This window comes from Corella eumyota, chromosome 7 (assembly GCF_963082875.1).
Source record: "Corella eumyota chromosome 7, kaCorEumy4.1, whole genome shotgun sequence".
NCBI classification, from domain to species: Eukaryota; Metazoa; Chordata; class Ascidiacea; order Phlebobranchia; family Corellidae; genus Corella; species Corella eumyota.
In genome coordinates this window covers 9,245,235-9,266,083 of record NC_137496.1, presented here as the reverse complement: position 1 = coordinate 9,266,083, position 20,849 = coordinate 9,245,235, and the positions used below count along the sequence as shown (strand labels likewise).

Here is a 20,849-nt window from a genome sequence, read left to right as displayed (position 1 = left end):
AAAAAAACTGTTCGAATTCTTCTCTAAATGGGGAATTGGTAGGAGTACATATACTAGCTGCAGAAAGGTCAAATTCCAGTGCTGTCAATTTGGGAAAATGGATGACATCTCCAAAGAAAATTCGAATGTTTGGATTTATTTGCCAGGAAATCAAAAAAAAAGGTATTTTTCTTTGTATTTTTACAGTAAAAGTTTATAGCAATTTATTTAATTAAAATGTTTAAAGGACAACTTAAAAAATTAAGTAACATTTGTTACTTAATGTGTCAAGTTGACTTTGGCAGTTTGGGATATTATTGAATATATTTGGATGCTGATTAAACTGTTTAAGGCACCTTACTTAAGGATGTTACAGCATGGAAGCAGTGGAGATCATACATACCGGCAGCGTGGTGTAGTGGTAAGAACACTTGCTACACCACCATGAGGTCGTGGGTTTAATCCCCACTGATCTCATGCTGTAGCGTCCTTGGGTAAGGCGCTATAAACGGTATAAACTCCTGCTGAGCCAGCACTTAATCAGCAGCAGAATTACTGGGCAATTATATTCTTTAATATTCCAAACTGCCACAGGCAACTCGAGACTGGGTCGGAGTAACTAATGTTAATCTATGTTTAAGTCGGGCATTCGACTTTCCCACATCGAGGATAAAGATATACCACTAGACCACTTACCACTACACCACTTGGCTGGTTTTAACACTAATTTTAAATTTATTTTTAACTTTTACAGATCAATGTAATGCTGATTTTATAATTGGATTTCATTTTAACGAAACTTTAATCAACAACAGTCGAAATTCTAAAGAAAAATGTAAAAATGGTATAAACTTAATAAAAAAAATTTTTTAACAAAAAAAAAAAATTTTAAATTTTAGTAATCTTATATATAGCCTTCTAATTTTGTTATTCTGACCCTATTTTCAGTTCCTTTATAAATTTTTTGATATAATTGACGTTACTTGTATTTCCTGATCATTAATATGTCAGATTGGCAGTAATCATTATCTACTGTATACCTTCAGTGCCTTACTTTAGGACGTGACTTAGAAGCATCTAAAATATATTTAACTGACAGCATGGTGTAGTGGTTAAAACTTTTGGCTATAATACAGATGGTCATGTGTTAAATCCCCACTGCATTTAAGCTGTAGTTACGTTGAGTAAGGTGCTATAAACGGTACAAATTTTCTGTTTTTTTTTTGTATATATCTTTATTCTCGGTGTGGGAAAGTCGAATGCACGACTTAAACATAGAGCAACATCAATTACTCCGACCCAGTCTCAAGTTGCCTATAACAGTTTGGGATATTATATATAGATTATACTTGCATTAAAATTATACTGCTGATTAAGTGCTGGCTCAGCAGGAGTTCATACCTTTTATAGCGCCTTACTCAAGGGCGCTTCAGCATGAGATCAGTGGGGATTGAACCCACGACCTCATGTGTGGTGAAGCAAGTGTTCTTACCACTACACCACGTTGCCGTGTGCTACACCACACTGCGGGTTTTCTGTTGAATCGGAAAACCAATCGGCTGTTTAATTCTCAGGCAATTATAATTAATAATAATCCAAACTCCCAAAGTTAATTCGAAACTGGATTGGGGAAAAATATTACTCTACGTTAAAACCAATAATTTGTAAATTTTTAGGTAGACCTGCAGCTAAAGTTGCATGTGAAAAAATTTCAAATGAAACAAAATTTGGTCAAGTCAACGTGTCAACTTGTCATTTTGAAAATGATACGGTAATAAAATTCATAATTTTAAGTGGGCAAGGCATATTTAATTAATGATATGTTAATTCTTTGTTTTTATAAAAATAAATTATTTGGTTATTTTTAATATTTCTACAGAATCCTTTTTTATATTTTATAATTTCAACTTGAAAGTCAAGGAAAAGTCAAGGAAAGTCAACTTCACAACATAAGAGTAAATTTAGTTACTTTGACGTAGTCTATAAAGTTGACTTTGCAGTTTGGGATATTATAAATTAAAATTGATTGATAATTAAGCTGCTGGTTAAGTGTTGGCTTAGCAGGTGTATTTATCATTTATACCGCCTTTCTTTAGGTTGCTACAGCTTGAAAGCAGTGGGGTTTAAACCCATGACCTTATGTAGGGTAGCCAAGTGTTTAATTTACTACACTTTTTTTTGTATATATCTTTATCCTCAATGTGGAAAAGTTGAATGTGCGACTTAAACATAGAGTAACATAAGTTACTCCGACCCAGTCTCAAGTTGCCTGTGGCAATTTGGAATATTATAAAGACTACAATTGCCCGGTAATTATTAAGTGCTGGCTCAGCAGGAGTTCATACTGTTTATAGCGCCTTACTCAAGGGCGCTACAGCATGAGATCAGTGGGGATTGAACCCACGACCTCATGTGTGGTGTAGCAGGAGTACTTACGATTACATCATGCTGCCGGTGCACTATGCTGCCAGTTTAGTAATAAAGTTGTTTTAAAAATTTTAGTTTGAAGCCAAAACTGAGAAGGAATTAACATTGGCAGTGGAACAACTTGGTGCAGTAACTAGTATACGTCAAAAAAATATAACTCAAAATAATACAGTTATAATCTCCAATCAAATTGTACACATTTCAACGGCTGTTCAGCACAACAATTTATCAGTAAAGTTTTAATATCATTTTAAATAATTTTAAAATTTTTTTGTGTTGTTATTTTTTTTGAATTTACTAAATGAGACCATAGGTTTGATTTCCACTGCTTTCATGCTGTAGTGCCTTTAAGTAAGGAGCTATAAGCAGTTGGAAATCCTGCAAAGACAAAAACCATTTAGCAGATTAATTATTGGGCAATTATAATCAATAATTTGACCGGCAGCGTGGTGTAGTGACCGGTAACGTGGTGTAGTGGTAAGAACACTTGCTATACCACACATAAGGTTCTGGGTTCAATCCCCACTGATCTCATGCTGTAGCACCCTTGAGTAAGGCGTTATAAACGGTATGAACTCCTGCTGAGCCACCACTTAATCAGCAGTATAATTATCGGGCAATTATAATCTATAATATCCCAAACTGCCCATAGGCAACTCGAGACTGGGTCGGAGTAACTGATGTTACTCTATGTTTAAGTCCACATTCGACTTTCCCACATCGAGGATAAAAATATATACAAAAAAAATATATATCTCAAACTGGCAAAGTCAACTCAAGACTGGGTCAAGGTAACAAATGTTGCTCAATGTTTAGGTTATAAAATCAGCCCAAAAATATGAGTATTTTTCACCCTTTATTTAATTATAATTAACTGTTTTTAGGTTTCTTCAAATTTATTAGAAAAGGTTACCAACACAGCTTCTATAATATCGGGTTCATTTACTAAACTGAAAACTGATCTGGGAAAATCAATTTCTGAATCCTATTCAATCGTAAATGCTTTGGACAACCTAACACTAGAAGTAGATCTTAATAATGTTACTGTTTTGAACATATCAACGAACAATATCCAACTACAGGTAGGCTTTTAGATAAAAACTTATCAATTTCAAAATAACTTTGCTATTTTTGTATTTTTTATCCTCGATGTGGGAAAGATGACTTTATGGCCTAAACATAAAGTAACATTTGTTATCACAACCCAGTCTCGAGTTGAATTAGGCAGTTTGAGATATTATTGATTATACTAATCTACTGATTGTTTTATTGCTAGTAAAAGTTTATACCGTTTATAGCACCTTACTTAAGGGAGCTACAGCATGGAAGCAGTAGGGATCGAACCAAGGACTTTACGTAGTAAAACCATTTTTTAAAGCACTACATATTGTAAATTTTTTCTTTAAAAATAAAAAATTTTAACAGTTAGTGTAGTGGTTAGAACATTTGGCTTTACACCATTAGGTCGTTGGTTTGATCCCAACTGATTCTATGTTGTAAAACCTATAAATAAGGCACCACAAATGGTTTGTACTCTTGCTGAGCCAAAAACCAATAAGCATTTTAAATATCTGGCAAAAAAAACTGCCAAAGTCACTTCAGAAAAACAAATATTATTCTATGTTTACGCTATAAAAAAAAGAGATGTACAAAAATAAATTTGTAAATAAAGTTTATTTTTATGTTTTAGATAGCTGATGTGAATACGAAAGACATTATCGACAACGTGGAATATAAACCAACATTTGAACTAAATAAAACTACCCCTATTCTTATTTCTGTTCCAAAAGAAGCATTCAAAATCAGTGAAAAAACTAAGAATGAAAGTGTTCGGGTGGTTTTTACTGTTTTTAATGGGAGTGGATTATACCCTGCTGAACAAACTCCGAAATGGGTAAATTCGAAACTAAATTTAAATGTTTTAATAATTTTTTTAGTAGGACACTTGGCTTTACTACATGAGGTCCTGGGTTCGATCCCCACCTTTTTCATGTTGTAGCACCCTTAGTAAGACGCTATAAATGGTATAAACTTCCGCTAACCAACACTTATTCAGCAACATAATTATCGGGTAATTATAATCTAAACCGGAAGTGTGGTGTAGTGGTAAGAACACTTGCTACACCACACATGAGGTCGTTGGTTCAATCCCCACTGATCTTATGCTGTAGCGCTCTTGAGTAAGGCGCTATAAACGGCATTAATCCCAAACTGCCACAAGCAACTTGAGACCGGGTCGGGGTAACTAATGTTACTCTAGGTTTAAGTCGCGCATTCAACTTTTCCACATCGAGGATAAAGATATATAAAAAAAAAAATCTATAATATCCCAAACCACCAAAGGCAACTTGAGACTGGGTCAGGGTAACAAACGTTACTCTATCTATGTTAAGGCTGTAAAATTGACCTTTTTACATCAAGGATAAATATATTATTATTTTTTTAGGTTGTTTCTGCTGTTGTTGGGGGCAAGAACTCGATAACAAATCTAACAAAACCTGTTGAAATCAGACATGTCATGGAAACAACAAAATATGGAAAAATGAAAGATAGGCAATCTAATATGAAGGTATTATTTATTTTTTATATTTGTATTCGTGATGTAAGAAGGCAGACTTGACAGCCTAAACATAGAGTAACATTTGTTACCTTGACCCAGTCTCAAGTTGACTTTGGCTTGGGATATTAGAGATTATAATTGCACGATACTTAAACTACTTATTGTTTTTTAGCTCAGCAGAAGTTGATTACTGTTTATAGCGCCTTGCTTAAGGGCACTACAGCATGAAAGTATTGGGGGTTAAACCCAGGACCTTATGTAGTGATACCAAGTGTTCTAACCACTACACCACGTTGCCGACTTTTTACGGTTTAATAACTTGCATGAAAAATGGTTTTAATGGTTTTACTGGTTTTAAAGCATGGTTTTAATGGTTTAAATAATAGTTAAAATAGATTTATTGGTTTAAAAAATAGTGTAAAATGGTTTTAAAAAAATGTGGAAAATGGTTAAAAAATTGTGTTATTGGTTTAAATAAATGGTGCATAAATGGTTTTAATAATTTTGAAAAAAGTGTAAAATGGTTTTAAAATATGGTAAAAAATGGTTTCAAAATATGGTGGTAAATGGTTTTAAAATATGGTAAAAGTGGTTTTAAAATATGGTGGAAAATAGTTTAAAAAAATGGTGGAAAATGGTTTTAAAAAATGGTGAAAATGGTTTTAAAAAATAGTGGAAAATGGTTTTAAAATATAGTGAAAAATGGTTTAAAAAAATGGTGGGAATTGGTTTTAAAAAATGGTGGAAAAAGGTTTTAAAATATGGTGAAAAATGGTTTTAAAATATGGTGGAAAATAGTTTAAAAAAATGGTGGAAAATGGTTTTAAAAAATGGTGGAAAATGGTTTTAAAAAATAGTGGAAAATGGTTTTAAAATATAGTGAAAAATGGTTTAAAAAAATGGTGGGAAATGGTTTTAAAAAATGGTGGAAAATGGTTTTAAAAAATGGTGGAAAATTGTTTTAAAAAATGGTGGAAAAAGGTTTTAAAATATAGTGAAAAATGGTTTTAAACAATGGTGGAAAATGGTTTTAAAAAATGGTTAAAATGGTGCAAAAATGGTTTTACTGGTTTTAAAAATATGTTTTTTAATGATTTTAAGAAATAATTTTAACAATAGTTGTTTTATAAAGGTGAAATTTGTTACACAAACCTGTGTTTATTGGGACGATAAGAAAAACATTTGGTCTCATGAAGGATGTTGTTTAGATATCGATGCCTTTCCACCTCTCTGTAAATGTGATCATTTAACAAGCTTTTCTATTTTAGTGGTAATTATTTCTATTTTTTATTTATTTCTTGAAAACTCGCAGCATAGTGTAATGGTTATAACGCTTGGTTTTTACTATATAAGGTCCTGGGTTTGATTCCCACTGCTTTCATGCTGTAGCGCCCTCGAGTAAGTTGCCATAAATGGTTTAAACTTCTGCTGAGCACTTAATCAGCAGCATAATTACCGGGCAGTTATAATCTATAATATCCCAAACTGTTAAAGTAAACTTATTACATGAGGTTCTCGGTTTGATTCCCACTGTTTTCATGCTGTAGCGCCCTTAAGTGAGACACTATAAATGGTATGAACTTCTTCTAAACCGAAAACCAATCAGCAGATTAATTATCAGGCAATTCTAATCAAAAATATCCTAAACTGTCAAAGTCAACTTGAGACTGCGTCAGGGTAACAAATGTTACTCTATGTTCAAGCCATAAAGTCGTCTTTTTCACATCAGGGAAATATAAATGTTAAATTTTAATTCTTAATTACAACTTGCACTAAAAATCAATATTTATGTTAAATTTTAAATTTATTTTTGTTTATAGTCTGACGATGAAGTGCCAGCTGATATTTATCTTTCTCTGGTATCAGATATTGGATCAACTTTATCTGCTGCTGGTTTCTTTCTATCTGGATTAATTTTGCTTTTGCACAAGTAACTATGAGTGCCTTATATATATTTATTTTTAATGTTAGGGTTACATTCTTCACCCCGACCCAGTCTCAAGTTGACTTTGACAGTTTGGGATATTAACCGGCAGCGTGGTGTATTGGTAAGAACACTTGCTACACCACCATGAAGTTGTTGGTTCAATCCCCACTGCTCTCATGCTGAAGGTTCAATCCCCTCACGCCCTCGAGTAAGGCGCTATAAATTGTATAAACTCCTGCTGAGCCAATACTTAATCAGCAATATAATTACCGGGCAATTATAATCTATATAATATCCTAAACTGCTAAAGGCAACTCAAGACTGGGTCGGAGTAACTGATGTTACTCTATGTTTAGGTCGTGCTTTCGACCTTCCCACATCGAGGATAAAAATATATACAAAAAAACTGATATTAATGATTATAATTGCCCGGTATTTATTCTGCCTATTGTTTTTTTGCTAAGCAGAATTTTTACTGTTTATAGCCCCCTATTTAAAAATGCTTCAGCATAGAAGTAGCTGGAATCAAACCCAGAACCTTATGTAGTAAAGCCAAGTGTTCTAATCACTAAGCCATGCCACCAGCTCTTTTCTAAAGATGCAAAATATGACTTTTTAGAGAATCACGTACAAAAATACCGGCTCAAATCCAAGTTCATATTTGCCTTAATCTCTTTCTGGGAAACATCATATTTTTGTTTGGGATTGAACTAGTTGACCAACATGCCTGGTGTACTTTTATAACAGCTTGCCTTCAGTTCACAATGCTTTCCGGCTGGTTTTGGATTGCTGTGTATAGCAATCAGCTTTATTCAGCTCTTGTGAAGGTAAGAATATATGGTAACAACACTTGGTTTTACTACTTACGGTCCTGGGTTCGATTCCTGCCGTTTTTTGTTGTATTGACCTTTGGTAAATTGCTTTAAATGGTATAAACCCCTGCTACGCCGAAAACCAGTCGGTAGTTTTATTTTTCGTCAAATTTATAATCTATATTACCTCAAACTGCTTAAGTTAACTTATGACTGGGTCAGGGCAACTCAAGACGGCTAAAGTCAACTCAAGACTGGGTCAAGCAACTCAGGACGGCCAAAGTCAACTCAAGACTGGGTCGAAGCAACTTAAGATTGCCAAAGTAAATTCCAGGCTGGGACGGGGCAACTTAAGACTGAAAAAGTCAACTTGAGACTGGGTCAGAGCAATTTAAGATTGTCAAATTCAACTCAAGACTTGGTCGGGGCAACTCAAGACTGTCAAAGTCAACTCAACACTGGGTCGAGCAGCTCAAGTTGGCAAAAGTCAATTCAAGACTGGGTCAAACATCTCAAGAGGTCAAAGTCAACTTAGGACTGGGTCGGGGCAACTTAAGACTGCCAAAGTTAACTCAAGACTTGGTCAAGACAACCTAAGACTGCCAAAGACAACTCAAGACTTGGTTAGGGCAACTCAAGTCGGCCAAAGTCAACTTAAGGCTGAATCGGAACATTGTCTTTGAATCTAAAATATCGTTTTTCTTTTTAGGTTTTTGATAGCAGTTCTGCAAGTATTATGAGAACTTCAATGCTATTTGCTTACGGGTGTCCTTTATTAATAGTTGTCATAAGCTGTGGAATAACTCTTGGATATTTTGACCATCATTTTGAGAATCCGTTAATTTGTTACTCAAAAAGTAAAAAAAAAATTTATTTTAATTTTTTTATTGAAATTTGCAGCCTATGGTGTGATGGTTAAACACTTGGGTTTACTACAGAAGGTCCTGGGTTCGATCTCCACTGTTTCCCTGCTGTTAAACGTTTCATTAAGTTGCCATAGACAAAATAAACTCTTGCTAAGTCAAAAAACAAATTAATTTCAAAAAACAAGTTTTTTTTTGTATATATCTCTATTCTCGATGTGGGAAAGTCGAATGCGCAACTTAAACATAGAATAATATCAGTTACTCCGACCCAGTCTCAAGTTGCATGTGGCAGTTTGGGATATTATAGATTGTAATTGCCCAGTAATTATGCTGCTGATTAAGTGCTGGCTTAGCAGGAGTTCATACTGTTTGTAGCGCATTACTGAAGGACGCTACAGTATGAGATCAGTGGGGATTGAACCAACGACCTCATGGTGGTGTAGCAAGTGTTCTTACCACTACACCACGCTGCCAAATCTTACGCTATGTTTAAGCTGTGAAGTCGACCTTTCCACATTTAGGATAAATAAGCACATAAAATATTTAACTATTATTTTTTTAGCGAATCATCTAAAGTCTTACTACCGGGCCGATAATTTTTGCTGGCTGCACGGGTATTCGCTTTACTTCGGATTCCTATTATGGATTGGTTTAATATTACTCTACAACATTTCTGTGATGTGCAGGGTTATGTTAAATATTTGTAATCGGAACCGGGTATAAAAACTTTTTTTGTAAATTTTTTTTATGTATTGAAAGTCAGCGTGGTGTAGTGATTAGAACACTTGGCTACACTACATAAGGTCTTTAGTTCGATCCTCAATGCTGCCGAGCTGTAACACCCTTGGGTAAGGCACTATAAGCGGTATAAGCTCATGCTGAATTAAAAAAACAGTCAGCCGTTTAATTATCGGGCAATTATATTCAAAAAATCCCAAACTACCAAAGTCAACTTGAGACTGGATTAAGGTACCTTTAATTAAAATATAAATAACTGCTCTCGTTTTGTATCTCGTTTAAGTAAGGCGCTTTAAACGGTGTAAACTCCTGTTGAGACAGCACTTAATCAGCAGTATAATTACCGGGCAATTATAATGTATATAATATTCCAAACTGCCACAGGCAACTCCAAACTAATTCGGAGTAACTGATGTTACTCTATGTTTAGGTCGCGCATTTTATCTTCCCACATTGAGGATAAAGGGATAAAGATAGTTACGGGCAGCGTGGTGTAGTGGTAACAACACTTGCTACACCACCATGAGGTCGTGGGTTTAATCCTCACTGCTATCATGCTGTAGCGCCCTTGAGTAAGGCGCTATAAACGGTATGAACCCGGGCTGAGTCAGCACTTAATCAGCAGCTTACTCATCAGGTAATTATAATCTTTAATATCCCAAACTGCTAAAGGCAACTCGAGACTTGGTCGGAGTAACTGATGTTACTCTATGTTTAATTCGCGCATTTGACTTTCCCACATCGAGGATAAAGATATATACAAAAAAAATATATATATATACGAAAATAAATAACGTTTTGTATTGTCATTTTTTTGTTTTAAGGTAAGGTCTACAGCAAGGGAACATAATACAATAGACCACTTAAAAATGGCCTTTGTTTTTTCCATCTGTTTGGGTTTAACATGGATAACGGGAATTCTTTTCTTATTTTGCGACGATGTGTTTTACAACTTGATTATTAGCTGGGTGTTTTCGATTTTCAACGCCTTTCAAGTAGGTTTGAGGCTACATTAATTTTTTAAAATATTTATCCTCGATGTGGAAGGCCAGCGTTACGGTCTAAACATAGAGTAACATTTGTTACCCCAAGAATCCCTCCCCCCAACCCGAAGACACCCAGATATACACTACACGGGGTCATTGGTCCGATACTCACGTTTTCAATGCTAAAAGTCTCTTAAGTAAAGCGATGTAGACAGTACAAATTTAAGCTGGCCAAAATCCAATTACCGTATTATTTATCTAGTAATTATAATTAATTACGTTACAATCTGGCAGCGTGGTATAGTGGTAAGAAAACTTGCTACACCACCATGAGGTCGTGGATTCAATCCTTACTGCTCTCGTGCTGGAGCCGTTGAGTATAAACAATATAAACTTCTGCTGAGCCAGCACTTAATCAGCAGCATAATTATCGGGCAATTATAATCTATAATATCCTAAACTGCCACAGGCAACTCGAGACTGGGTCGGGGTAACAAATGTTTATGTTTTTTGCAATGCTTGAGCTGTGAAGTCGACCTCTCAAATTAAGGAATATAGCATACGCCAAAAAAATAATAATTACAAAATAAAAAAAATTAAAAATCTAAATTTTTTTAGGGTGCTTTTCTTTTCTACATTCTCTGCATTAAAAAAAGACCAGTTTTCGTTTTTTGGACGTCGTCTATTCGAAAGCTATTCGGTTGCAAAATAACGAAAACACCAGACACAGAAATAACCAACAGTCATAGTAAGGATAGTAGTACTAGCGGCACTACTTCAAGGGCAGCTGTGTTACACCATGTGTGTATTAGCAATCGAAAATCGGTAAAAAACAGAAAATCGGCCCTACAGCGGTACTCTACGTCAACAACATAACTGTAAAATATATTTCTTCGTATATATTTATCCTTGATGTGGGAAGGACGATTTTACTACCTGAACATAGAGTAAACATATGTTACCCCAACCCAGTCTCGAGTTGACTTGGGAAGTTTAAGTTATTATAGATTACAACTTCTTAAAATTAAACTGCCAATAGGTTTTTGGCTTAGAAGGAGTTTGTACCGTTGATAGCCCCTTACTTATAGACGCTACAGCATGGAAGCAGCGGGGATTAAACCCCTATAATCTATTTTATACATAACCTTTTGTATTTTTTAAACTTTAAATATTTTTTTTATTCATTTTTTTTTAAATGCTTATTTTTGCGTATTTTTTATTGTAAAAGCTTCGATAAGCGTGTATAATAACTTTTGAAATAAACATGTAAATACTACTTATATTTAATTGGTTTACTCTTACATCACCGAAACCCATTTTACCAGAAAACGTTATACTGAATACGCCATTTTACGGATAATTATACATATTCTTTTACTTAAATTTGATCTCTGAAAAATAATTTAACCGGCAGCGTGGTGTAGTGGTAAGAACACTTACTACACCACACGTGAGGTCGTGGGTTCAATCCCCACTGATCTCATGCTGACGACTTTCCCACATTGAAGATAAAGATATATACAAAAAAAAATCTTGATTTTGTTGACTAAGCTTTTGGTAAAAGTTGTTTTTAAAATTTTGTTTTTTGGTACCATGAGCAGATACTATGAAAAGTACGTTGCCTTTCGTATTATTGTTTATATTAGCTAAGGCCCATAAAAAGCTGCATTTTTGTTTAAATACAAGAACATTACACAAAAGATAAAAATATTTGATTTTTATATCATTTTTTATAAGTTAGAAGGTTATGTCAATGTGCAAGGAATTTAAAAACATGTTTTAAGCAACTGCTGTTATTAAGATAAAGGAAGTTTAACAGGCCAGCGGAAACGTTACTAGACTTAAAAACAAGAATTAATTTAATTTTAGGTCTTTTTGTGTATAGGTTTAAAACCTAAAATTCTTTTAGTGTTAATTATTTTATTTTAAAACTGACTTTGGTATTTTTTGTAAAGTTATTTAGAAAAAACATTTTTTACTGTTAATTTATCAATTTTAAGGATTAAATAATCAAATTTTAAATTATACTAAGTTTTTAATAAATTTTTGGTTTATTTAGTTATAAAATTAGTGTCAAATAATGTTTAAAAAATTAATTCTTTTGTTCTTAATTATTTGCGGTTACCATATTATTGCGTAATGCTGATTACTGCTGTTTCGAGACTAATTTCCGCTATTCTGTCTCTCGCAGCGTGTAGAGTTCAGAATAAAATTTTGTTGTCTTGTAGATTACTACTAAGGTACAAAAAAAATTATAAAAACTATAAAAAATCGTTGAAAAACGTACAAAAAAATTTAAAAACATTAAAAAAATTTGTATTCGAGATTTTCTGCAAAGAAAGGATACAAAACGGTAAGTGAAAAACGATTTTTAATTTATTCTAAAAAAGTTTAATTTTTTAGAAGTAAAAGTCATGAAATTGATTCGCAATTTGTAGATTATCACTAATAATTTTATGTTTTAGTTAGTTTAAGAGCTACAATCTAATTTAAGCATTTATTAGTTTGGTTAAAGTTTGTAAAAATCCTAAAAAATTTAATATAATCGTATCGCATTATGGACAAAACAAAATAAAATTTGTGACTAAATATGACCAATTTATAAAAAGATTACTTCAACAAATTTTTGTTGTTAAAAGTTTATTCTAACTTTTTAATAAACAGGTTGCGATAGGCCAGTCTGTGAAGTAAGGCAGCGTGCACGTACGAGATTTTTTTCGGTGAAAAAAATGCTTGCTCGAAATTAACGTTTTGCACACCTGGTTTTTAAAAAAATTTGTGCATGGGCAATGCTGACGCCTTGTAAATTTAAGCGAGATTTAAGTAAAGCACGCCAACATAAATCATGCGTGCACGCGTAGACCGAAAATCGTAGTGCACGTGCGATCACGCCATTTTTTTTCGCTTGCACGCACAAGATCTCGTCGAAAACCGCCCTACTTTCCAGACTGGTACGCTAACAGATAAGGTCCCAAAAGTTGAAAGTGTTTGTGTTAAAAAAAACTTTCATCACACCCTCTAAAACTTACCTCTTTAGATAAAAAATGAACACCAATACGAATGCATCGAGCTACCCAATGGCCTCACTTTACGTCGGCGATCTTCACCAAGATGTCACCGAGGCGATGTTGTATGAGAAGTTCTCCCAGGCTGGGCCCGTCCTCTCTATTCGAGTGTGCCGTGACGTTATCACCCGTCGATCGCTGGGCTATGCTTACGTCAATTTCCAACAACCAGCTGATGGTACAATTTACTTTATTTTTTGTATTTATCTTTATCCTTGATGTGGAAGGGTCGATTGCATGACCTAAACATAGAGTAACATCAGTTACTCTGACCCAGTCTCTAGTTTCCTTTGACAGTTCGGTATATTATATATAAATTATAATTTCCCGGTAATTGTGCTGCTGATTAAGTGCTGGCTCAGCAGGAGTTTATACCGTTAATAGCGCCCTACTCAAGGGCGCTACAGCATAAAAGCAGTGGGAATAAAACCCACGATCTCATGTGGTGAAGCAAGTGAAAGCACTTTTTTGTGAAATTTGTTAGAACAGTTGATTTACTACAAAAGTTTCTGGGTTCAATCCTTACTTTCATGCTGTAGATTCCCCAACCGCTCGCTATAAATAATATAAACTTTTTTTTAAGCCAAAAAACCACCAGCAGATTAACTATTTGGAATTATTCTTAATAATTTCTCGAACTGGCAACGTCAATTAAGACTGGGTTGGGGTCACAAATATTATATACTCTATGTTTAGCTGCAAAATCAACCTACCTACACCAAGGATAAGCATATTCAAAAACCTAATATCGATTTAATATTTTTTTTATAAAACTTAAAAAATTTTGTTTTACAGCTGAGCGTGCTTTGGATACCATGAACTACGACCCCATCAAAGGGCGGCCAATCAGGATCATGTGGAGCCAACGTGACCCCTCCCTTCGAAAATCTGGAGTTGGTAACATCTTTATCAAGAACTTGGACAAGTCCATCGACAACAAGGCCTTGTACGACACTTTTTCTGCTTTTGGAAACATTCTCTCTTGCAAGGTGAGTCTAAGTCTTTTTGTTTTTTTAGTTATAACAGGGTTAACTATTTGACTGATTTGACATATTCTTTTTTTACTAAAATTAGAGTTAAAGTCCTACATTAGCGATATTTTTTTACTCAAAAGTTAATAAAGTTGGTGTCGCTGAACACAACAAATGGTTTTAACTTTAAATAGTTTAACTTATATACTTTTTAAGTTACATAACTTTAAATTAAAAATTTAATTAAAAAAAAAAGAAAAGCCTTGTTTGTTATGATGTAGAAAGTACTAGCTTGTATACATTCACTACGCTACTTAGTACTTTCTACGTCACACGAAAAAGTATGGTAACCTGTTTTTTTATATTAATCATTTTCCAGTATTTATAAAAAATTAAATTGTAAGTGCCACAGACATTTTTTAGAGTTTCTAAAGCCATTTTGTAATTCAGTGTTAACCATACTAACATGCTATATACATCACTTACAAAATCTCAAAATTTTCTGATATAGCACGTTAACATTATTTTTAATCAAAAGAAATTATATATATACCCAAAGGGGGGGACGAAAAAATGTTTGATAGAAAATGTCATATTGTTGGTAAAAGCTAAGCTTTCATATAGACATGCTTTTTGCTTAACTTGTCATTTTTAAATATTTTCAACCTAATGAAAACTGCTTTTACACTATTTTAAAACAAAGTTATTTTTTATAGGTATCGTCAAATGAGAACGGATCGAAAGGTTACGGATTCGTTCATTTTGAGACTGAAGAAGCTGCTGTTCACGCTATTGAAAAGGTAGCTTATTTGATAGCATGTTATTTCTTAAAATTGTTTTAAAAGTTCTCTCGTATTTCTACCTTAACATAAATAAAATTATAGTAACAGCTGTATTTTAAAGCTGTTATTTTTATAACCTAGTTAATAGAACTAGCATCTGTACAATTTTTTCCATGCTACTTAATTGATTTTAAACTAATTCCCTTTAAGAAAAACCTATAAAAATTTTTTTAATTCAAAACAAAAAAAATAAAAAATGTAATAATCATTAAAAATTTTTTTATAGGTCAACGGTATGTTGCTCAATGACAAAAAGGTGTTTGTCGGCAAGTTTTTGACTCGTGGCGAAAGGGTCAAAAAAATGGGTGAACGGGTTCGTCAGTTTACGAACGTTTACATCAAGAATTTTAGTGACAAACTTGACGAAGAGACCCTTCGTACCATGTTCGAGGTAAAAAGAACTGTCATTATTTTATATTTTTAACTTTTTTTTCTATTTTAATCCACTAAAACCTAAACAGTAAATAAGATGTTTTTTTTTTGAATTTATGTTATCTATACAAAGGGAGCTTAGTGGACGATATTTATTTTTGAATGATGTTCAATTTATAGGCCTTAAAATTATATTAAACTGCCATTTGTGGTGCACGGGTAAATTATCGCTGGCAAATATTAGTTGCTGTCATTTTATGACAAAAATAATGCCGACCTAAGGGCAGGCCATTGACTAGTTTGTTTAATGATATGTTATTATTATTTAAAAATCTCGATAATTAATATTGTTCTTGCTACTTTTTCGGTAAATTTAAAAAAAAATAAATTTAAAACTAATAAATGTCAAAAATATTTTATTTGTAGGAATATGGAACTGTTCGTAGCGTTGCTGTAATGAAGGATCCTGCCGGAAACTCGCGAGGTTTCGGGTTTGTTGCTTACGACACCCATGAAGAAGCTCAATTGGCTTGTGAAAATCTCAACCAGACAGAAATAGAAGGTAAGATAAGACACAAACATAAAATGGAACTCAATGAGGTGTAGTGGTTAGAACACCTGGCTTCATTCACTACATGAGTTTCGTGGTTTGATCCTCATTGCTTTCGGGCTGTAGCATTGTTAGGCTTGAACCACCAGCCTGGTGTAGTGGTAAGAAACACTTTCTACACCTCATGAGGTCGTGAGTTCAATCCCCACGGCCCTCATGATGCAACGCCTTTGAGTAAGGCGCTGTAAACGGTAGAAACTCCTGCTGAGCCAACACTTAATCAGCAGCTTAAATATTGGACAATTATAATCTTTAATATCCCAAACAGCTAATGGCAACTCGAAACTGGGTCGGAGTAACTGTTGTTACTCTATGTTTAGGTTGCGCATTTAACTTTCCCACATTGATAAAGATATATACAAAAAAAATTAAATAGGCCTTATAAAAAATACAAACTCCTATCAAGCTGAATATCAATCAGCAGATTAATTAGCGGCCATTACAGTCAATAATAAATCTAACTGGCAACAAAAAATCAACACTTGGTCAGGGTAGCAGCTGTTACTCTGTGTATGAGTCATAAATATAAATTTTTAATTTTGCGTAGGTACCACTGATCTTCTTTATGTCGGACGTGCGCAGAAGAAAACTGAACGCCAGCAAGAACTTCGCGGTCAGTTTGAGCAGCAGAAACAGGAGCGAATCCAGAAATTCCAGGGCGTGAATTTGTACGTTAAAAATTTGGACGACCATGTGAAGGATGATGAACTGAGGGAGACATTCGCTCAATATGGAACAATCACAAGTGCTAAGGTCAGACTTTACGGCCTTAACATAAAATATTATTTGTTCCACCAACCTAATTTTGAACTAGCTAAGGCAGTTTGGGATATTTTTAAAGATGATTGCTCACTAATTAATCTGACAGTTGGTTTTTGGCTTAACGGGTCGTTTTTAGCACCTTACTAAAGGGAACTACAACATGGAGGCAGTGGAAATCAAACCCAAGACCTTAATTAGTGAAGCCTTGAATCGTTTTTTAAAATTTGTGAATCATTTTTCACAAATATATTAGAATTAGCGAATCAACCAAAAAAATTCAACCGACATTAAAACTTTCGTGTATATTTGTGTATTCTTTCAATTTTTTTTTAATGGTTCCACACATTTATAATTACATCAATATAATTCTGCGTAAATGTAGGTTACTACAGGTCATTTAATAACAAAAACTTTTCATGATCTCACAACGCGTATTTTTCACTCTCGCATTTTGTTTAGTTAAGTAGTTGCGCAATTTTTTATATACATAACAGTCTTGATGTCTTGTTTTTTGTGCAAAAAATAATTAACGATTGTTTAACAATATGTTACATTTTAAAAATGCCATGCAACGCGTCAAGTGTTTTAAAAAAACGAAGATCATGACTTGGACCTAACTATTGCTCTAAAAATGCGACCTCCTTTTTAGCGAATTGTTTTTTAACCGTTAATTCGTACCCTGTATCTTAAGACTACTTAGAGAAAATTTGCTCTATTATTGAAATTGTAGTTTAGTCATATTGTAAGGAATAAAGGTGATGACATTTATATTTTTATATACAGATCATGGCTGATGGTGAACGATCTCGAGGATTCGGTTTCGTGTGCTTCAGTTGTCCAGAAGAGGCAACCAAGGCTGTCACAGAGATGAACGGCCGCATTCTTGGCTCGAAGCCGCTCTACGTGGCACTGGCACAGCGCCGTGAAGACCGAAAGGCTCATCTTACAGCGCAGTACATGCAGAGAATGACAAGTACAATGGGGGTTCATCGGGTCGCTGCCCCGAATCAGATGATCGGGCAGACTTTCCCTGCGACTGCTGGGGCTCAAGGGTACTTTATGCCATTCCAAGGGGCTCAGCGAACGTACGTGCCTGGTCAGCTCATTAGAGCAACCCCAAGATGGCAGCACAGCCCACAAGCTGGATTCCAGGTCTGAATTTTATTTAAAAAAAAACACAAAAACGTGAAAAAAAATGTTTGTATTTGACGTAAAAAAATGTTTTTATTGTTTAGATGGGTGATATGAGAAGTGCGGTAGGTCCCAGGGCCCCATCTGGTCCCGCAATTCGACCCATGACGACACCAATTGGGGCAAGAGGAGGTATTCACGGTTCTCAACATCAAATCATGCAACATCCAGTAGCTATGCAGGTATTGTCTTCTTTTTGAACTACTTTTGAAGTACCCTGACCTTAATCCAAATTGCCTTTTTTTTGTATATATCTTTATCCTTGATGTGGAAAAGTCGAATGCGCGACTTAAACATAGAGTAACATCTGTTACTTCTACCCAGTCTCGAGTTGCAGGGGGGCAAGGGCGAATAGTGTGGCATTGGTGCGGCTCGAACCCAAAACATTTTGGTTTTTTTTTTTTGGCATTTTTTAAAATTACAAGCAGAGGGTTATCAAACCTAGGGTCTTCTGTACTGTAGTCCATATTTTATGTTATAAATTTCCACCTTTTTGTTTTCTAGCCGTTTAAATACACCCAGAGTGTTCGAAACCCGTCCATGGGATTTGCGCAGGCAGGGCAGCCGCAACAACAACAGAATGAGGCTGCTATTCAACAAGCTGTCCACGTTCAAGGCCAAGAACCTCTTACTGCTACAATGCTTGCTGCTGCACAACCCCAAGAGCAAAAACAAATGCTTGGTAAGTTTTAAAGAATATCTAATATTTCCACTTGTCTTTTTTTTACAGTGCAGCACATTTTTTTCGGTCATTTTGCTAAAAAAATGATTTATTAATTTTTTTTTGTATATATCTTTATCCTCGATGTGGGAAAGTCGAATGCGCAACTTAAACATAGAGTAACATCAGTTACTCCGACCCAGTCTCGAGTTGCCTGTGGCAGTTTGGGATATTATAGATTATAATTGCCAGGTAATTATACTGCTGATTAAGTGCTGGCTTAGCAGGAGTTCATATCGTTTATAGCGCCTTACTTAAGGGCGCTACAGCATGATATCAGTGGGGATTGAACCCACGGCCTCATGTGTGGTGTAGCAAGTGTTCTTACCACTACACCACGCTGCCGGACTGATTATGATTGGTGATTAGTTCTTAGCTTTTAAGAAGTTCGTAGTATTTATATTGCATAACTAACTGATGCTAAAAACATGGAAGCAGTGGGGATCGAACCAATGACCTCATGTTGTAAGGCAAAGTGTTATCTATTTACTACATTATGTTGCTTGCTTAAAAATAATAATTCAATTCCAGAATTGTAAAATTAATTAACAAAATTTTTTTTTGTTATTTAGGTGAACGCTTGTACCCTCTTATCGAGTCAACGCACCCCGATTTGGCTTCGAAAATAACTGGGATGTTGCTGGAAATTGACAACTCCGAGCTCTTGCACATGTTGGAATCTCGTGAATCTCTTAAAGCTAAGGTAGAAGAAGCTGTCGCTGTTTTGCAAGCGCATCAGGTCAAAGTACGACAACAGCAGTCCCGACAGACTGTTCCCGGGCAACAAGAAGTAGCTGTCGCTCAGGAATAAATTAAAAATCAAATTTTTTTTTTTTTTGGGGGGTTTCGGATTTTAGCAATTTTTTTTCTCGATAATTAAAGGAATTTTTTTTGCTGTTGCTACACCATTTTAAAGATAACCATCCTTACAAAATATTTTTTTCGCTGCTAAAGATTAAGTATCGGCTTTTTGCCAGTCAAAATATTCAAAAATGTTTTTTAAAAAAATTGGAAAAATTTCGAAAAAAAATAAAACAAATATAATAAGACCCAACTTTTTTTGTTAAAACTTTTTTGGGGGATTTAATTTTTGTTGGGATTTTTTTCTAAGCCCTTTGCCTACCAGATTCTACATTGGTAGTTCTTTGGTTTGAGTTTGTTAAAAAAAAAATAAAAAATTGTAAAAAATGCTGATTGTTTCACAGTAAAATGTGTTGGTGGATTTTCGTTGGAGATTGAATAAACAGAATGGAAAAAAAATTAGTTTTTTTGTCTATTAGGTTGAGATATTTGCCTGCCTAATTCTATATATTTATAAACGCTTGTAAAATAAGATTTTTATTTTAAATTGTGTTATTTTTTTTGTATATATGTTTATCCTTGATGTGGGAAAGTCGAATGCGCTACTTAAACATAGAGTAACATTAGTTACTTCGACCCAGCCTCGAGTTGCCTGTGGTAGTTTGGGATATTATAGATTATAATTGCCCAATAATTATAATGCTGATTAAGTGCTAGCTCAGGAGGAGTTCGTACCATTTATAACGCCTTACTCAAGGGCGCTACAGTATGAAATCAGTGGGGATTGAACCCACGACCTCATCTGTGGTGTAGCAAGTGTTTCTGTGGTGTAGCAAGTGTTTCTTAGTTGTTTTTCCCCATATCCCTTTAAGGGGATAGTTTTTTTTAAATATTTTTATCGGGTAAGGGTGTGCGGTTTGGGACGTGACTAAGCTATCCGTGAACGCCGGGCTCAGGGCGGATACCGTGACGTTGAAACGGCTCGAACCAGACACCTTTCGGCTCGTAGTCCGACGCCATAACTGGTTTACCACTATATTTAGGTCGAATTTTTTTAGAAATGAAAGAGCATTTTTATAAAGGACGGGGTGGGAAGGTCTTAAAAAAAGGATTGGTTGTTAAAAAAGCGTATTCGTGCATAAGATTTTCGGTTTATATCCCGGTTAATTATTTTTCGGTAAAATGACACAGATATTTGACGCGAGAGAGTTGGGAAAAA

General features: G+C 34.6%; 2 protein-coding genes across 2 annotated transcripts; both read left to right on the top strand.

Moving 5' to 3' along the window:
* Positions 1 to 46: 46 nt before the first annotated feature.
* Positions 47 to 11,381, top strand: LOC145759915 (adhesion G-protein coupled receptor G6-like). Its single transcript, XM_082573770.1, has 13 exons — positions 47 to 162; positions 734 to 823; positions 1,656 to 1,750; positions 2,482 to 2,637; positions 3,291 to 3,488; positions 4,097 to 4,300; positions 4,853 to 4,975; positions 6,787 to 6,896; positions 7,513 to 7,720; positions 8,415 to 8,562; positions 9,134 to 9,288; positions 10,134 to 10,304; positions 10,914 to 11,381. The coding sequence occupies exons 1-13, from the start codon at positions 102 to 104 to the stop codon at positions 11,169 to 11,171; spliced, it is 1,977 nt and encodes a 658-aa protein (XP_082429896.1). The 5' UTR covers positions 47 to 101; the 3' UTR covers positions 11,172 to 11,381.
* Positions 11,382 to 12,476: 1,095 nt separating this feature from the next.
* On the top strand, positions 12,477 to 20,019 carry LOC145760479 (polyadenylate-binding protein 4-like). The gene is made up of 11 exons (XM_082574380.1): positions 12,477 to 12,648; positions 13,333 to 13,538; positions 14,156 to 14,349; positions 15,048 to 15,131; positions 15,400 to 15,564; positions 15,972 to 16,107; positions 16,703 to 16,908; positions 17,701 to 18,069; positions 18,153 to 18,290; positions 18,613 to 18,790; positions 19,402 to 20,019. Exons 2-11 carry the CDS (start codon positions 13,340 to 13,342, stop codon positions 19,638 to 19,640), a joined length of 1,908 nt encoding a protein of 635 aa, XP_082430506.1. The 5' UTR covers positions 12,477 to 12,648; positions 13,333 to 13,339; the 3' UTR covers positions 19,641 to 20,019.
* Positions 20,020 to 20,849: the final 830 nt, after the last annotated feature.

Bases quoted from the DNA above. Each gene is read 5' to 3' on its own strand.
- LOC145760479 (XM_082574380.1), top strand. From the start codon at position 13,340: ATGAACACCAATACGAATGCATCGAGCTACCCAATGGCCTCACTTTAC. The intron at 14,350-15,047 runs GTGAGTCTAAGT...TATTTTTTATAG, and splicing joins GAAACATTCTCTCTTGCAAG to GTATCGTCAAATGAGAACGG. The intron at 18,070-18,152 runs GTCTGAATTTTA...TTTATTGTTTAG, and splicing joins GCCCACAAGCTGGATTCCAG to ATGGGTGATATGAGAAGTGC.
- LOC145759915 (XM_082573770.1), top strand. From the start codon at position 102: ATGACATCTCCAAAGAAAATTCGAATGTTTGGATTTATTTGCCAGGAA. The intron at 2,638-3,290 runs GTAAAGTTTTAA...AACTGTTTTTAG, and splicing joins TTCAGCACAACAATTTATCA to GTTTCTTCAAATTTATTAGA. The intron at 3,489-4,096 runs GTAGGCTTTTAG...TTTATGTTTTAG, and splicing joins CGAACAATATCCAACTACAG to ATAGCTGATGTGAATACGAA.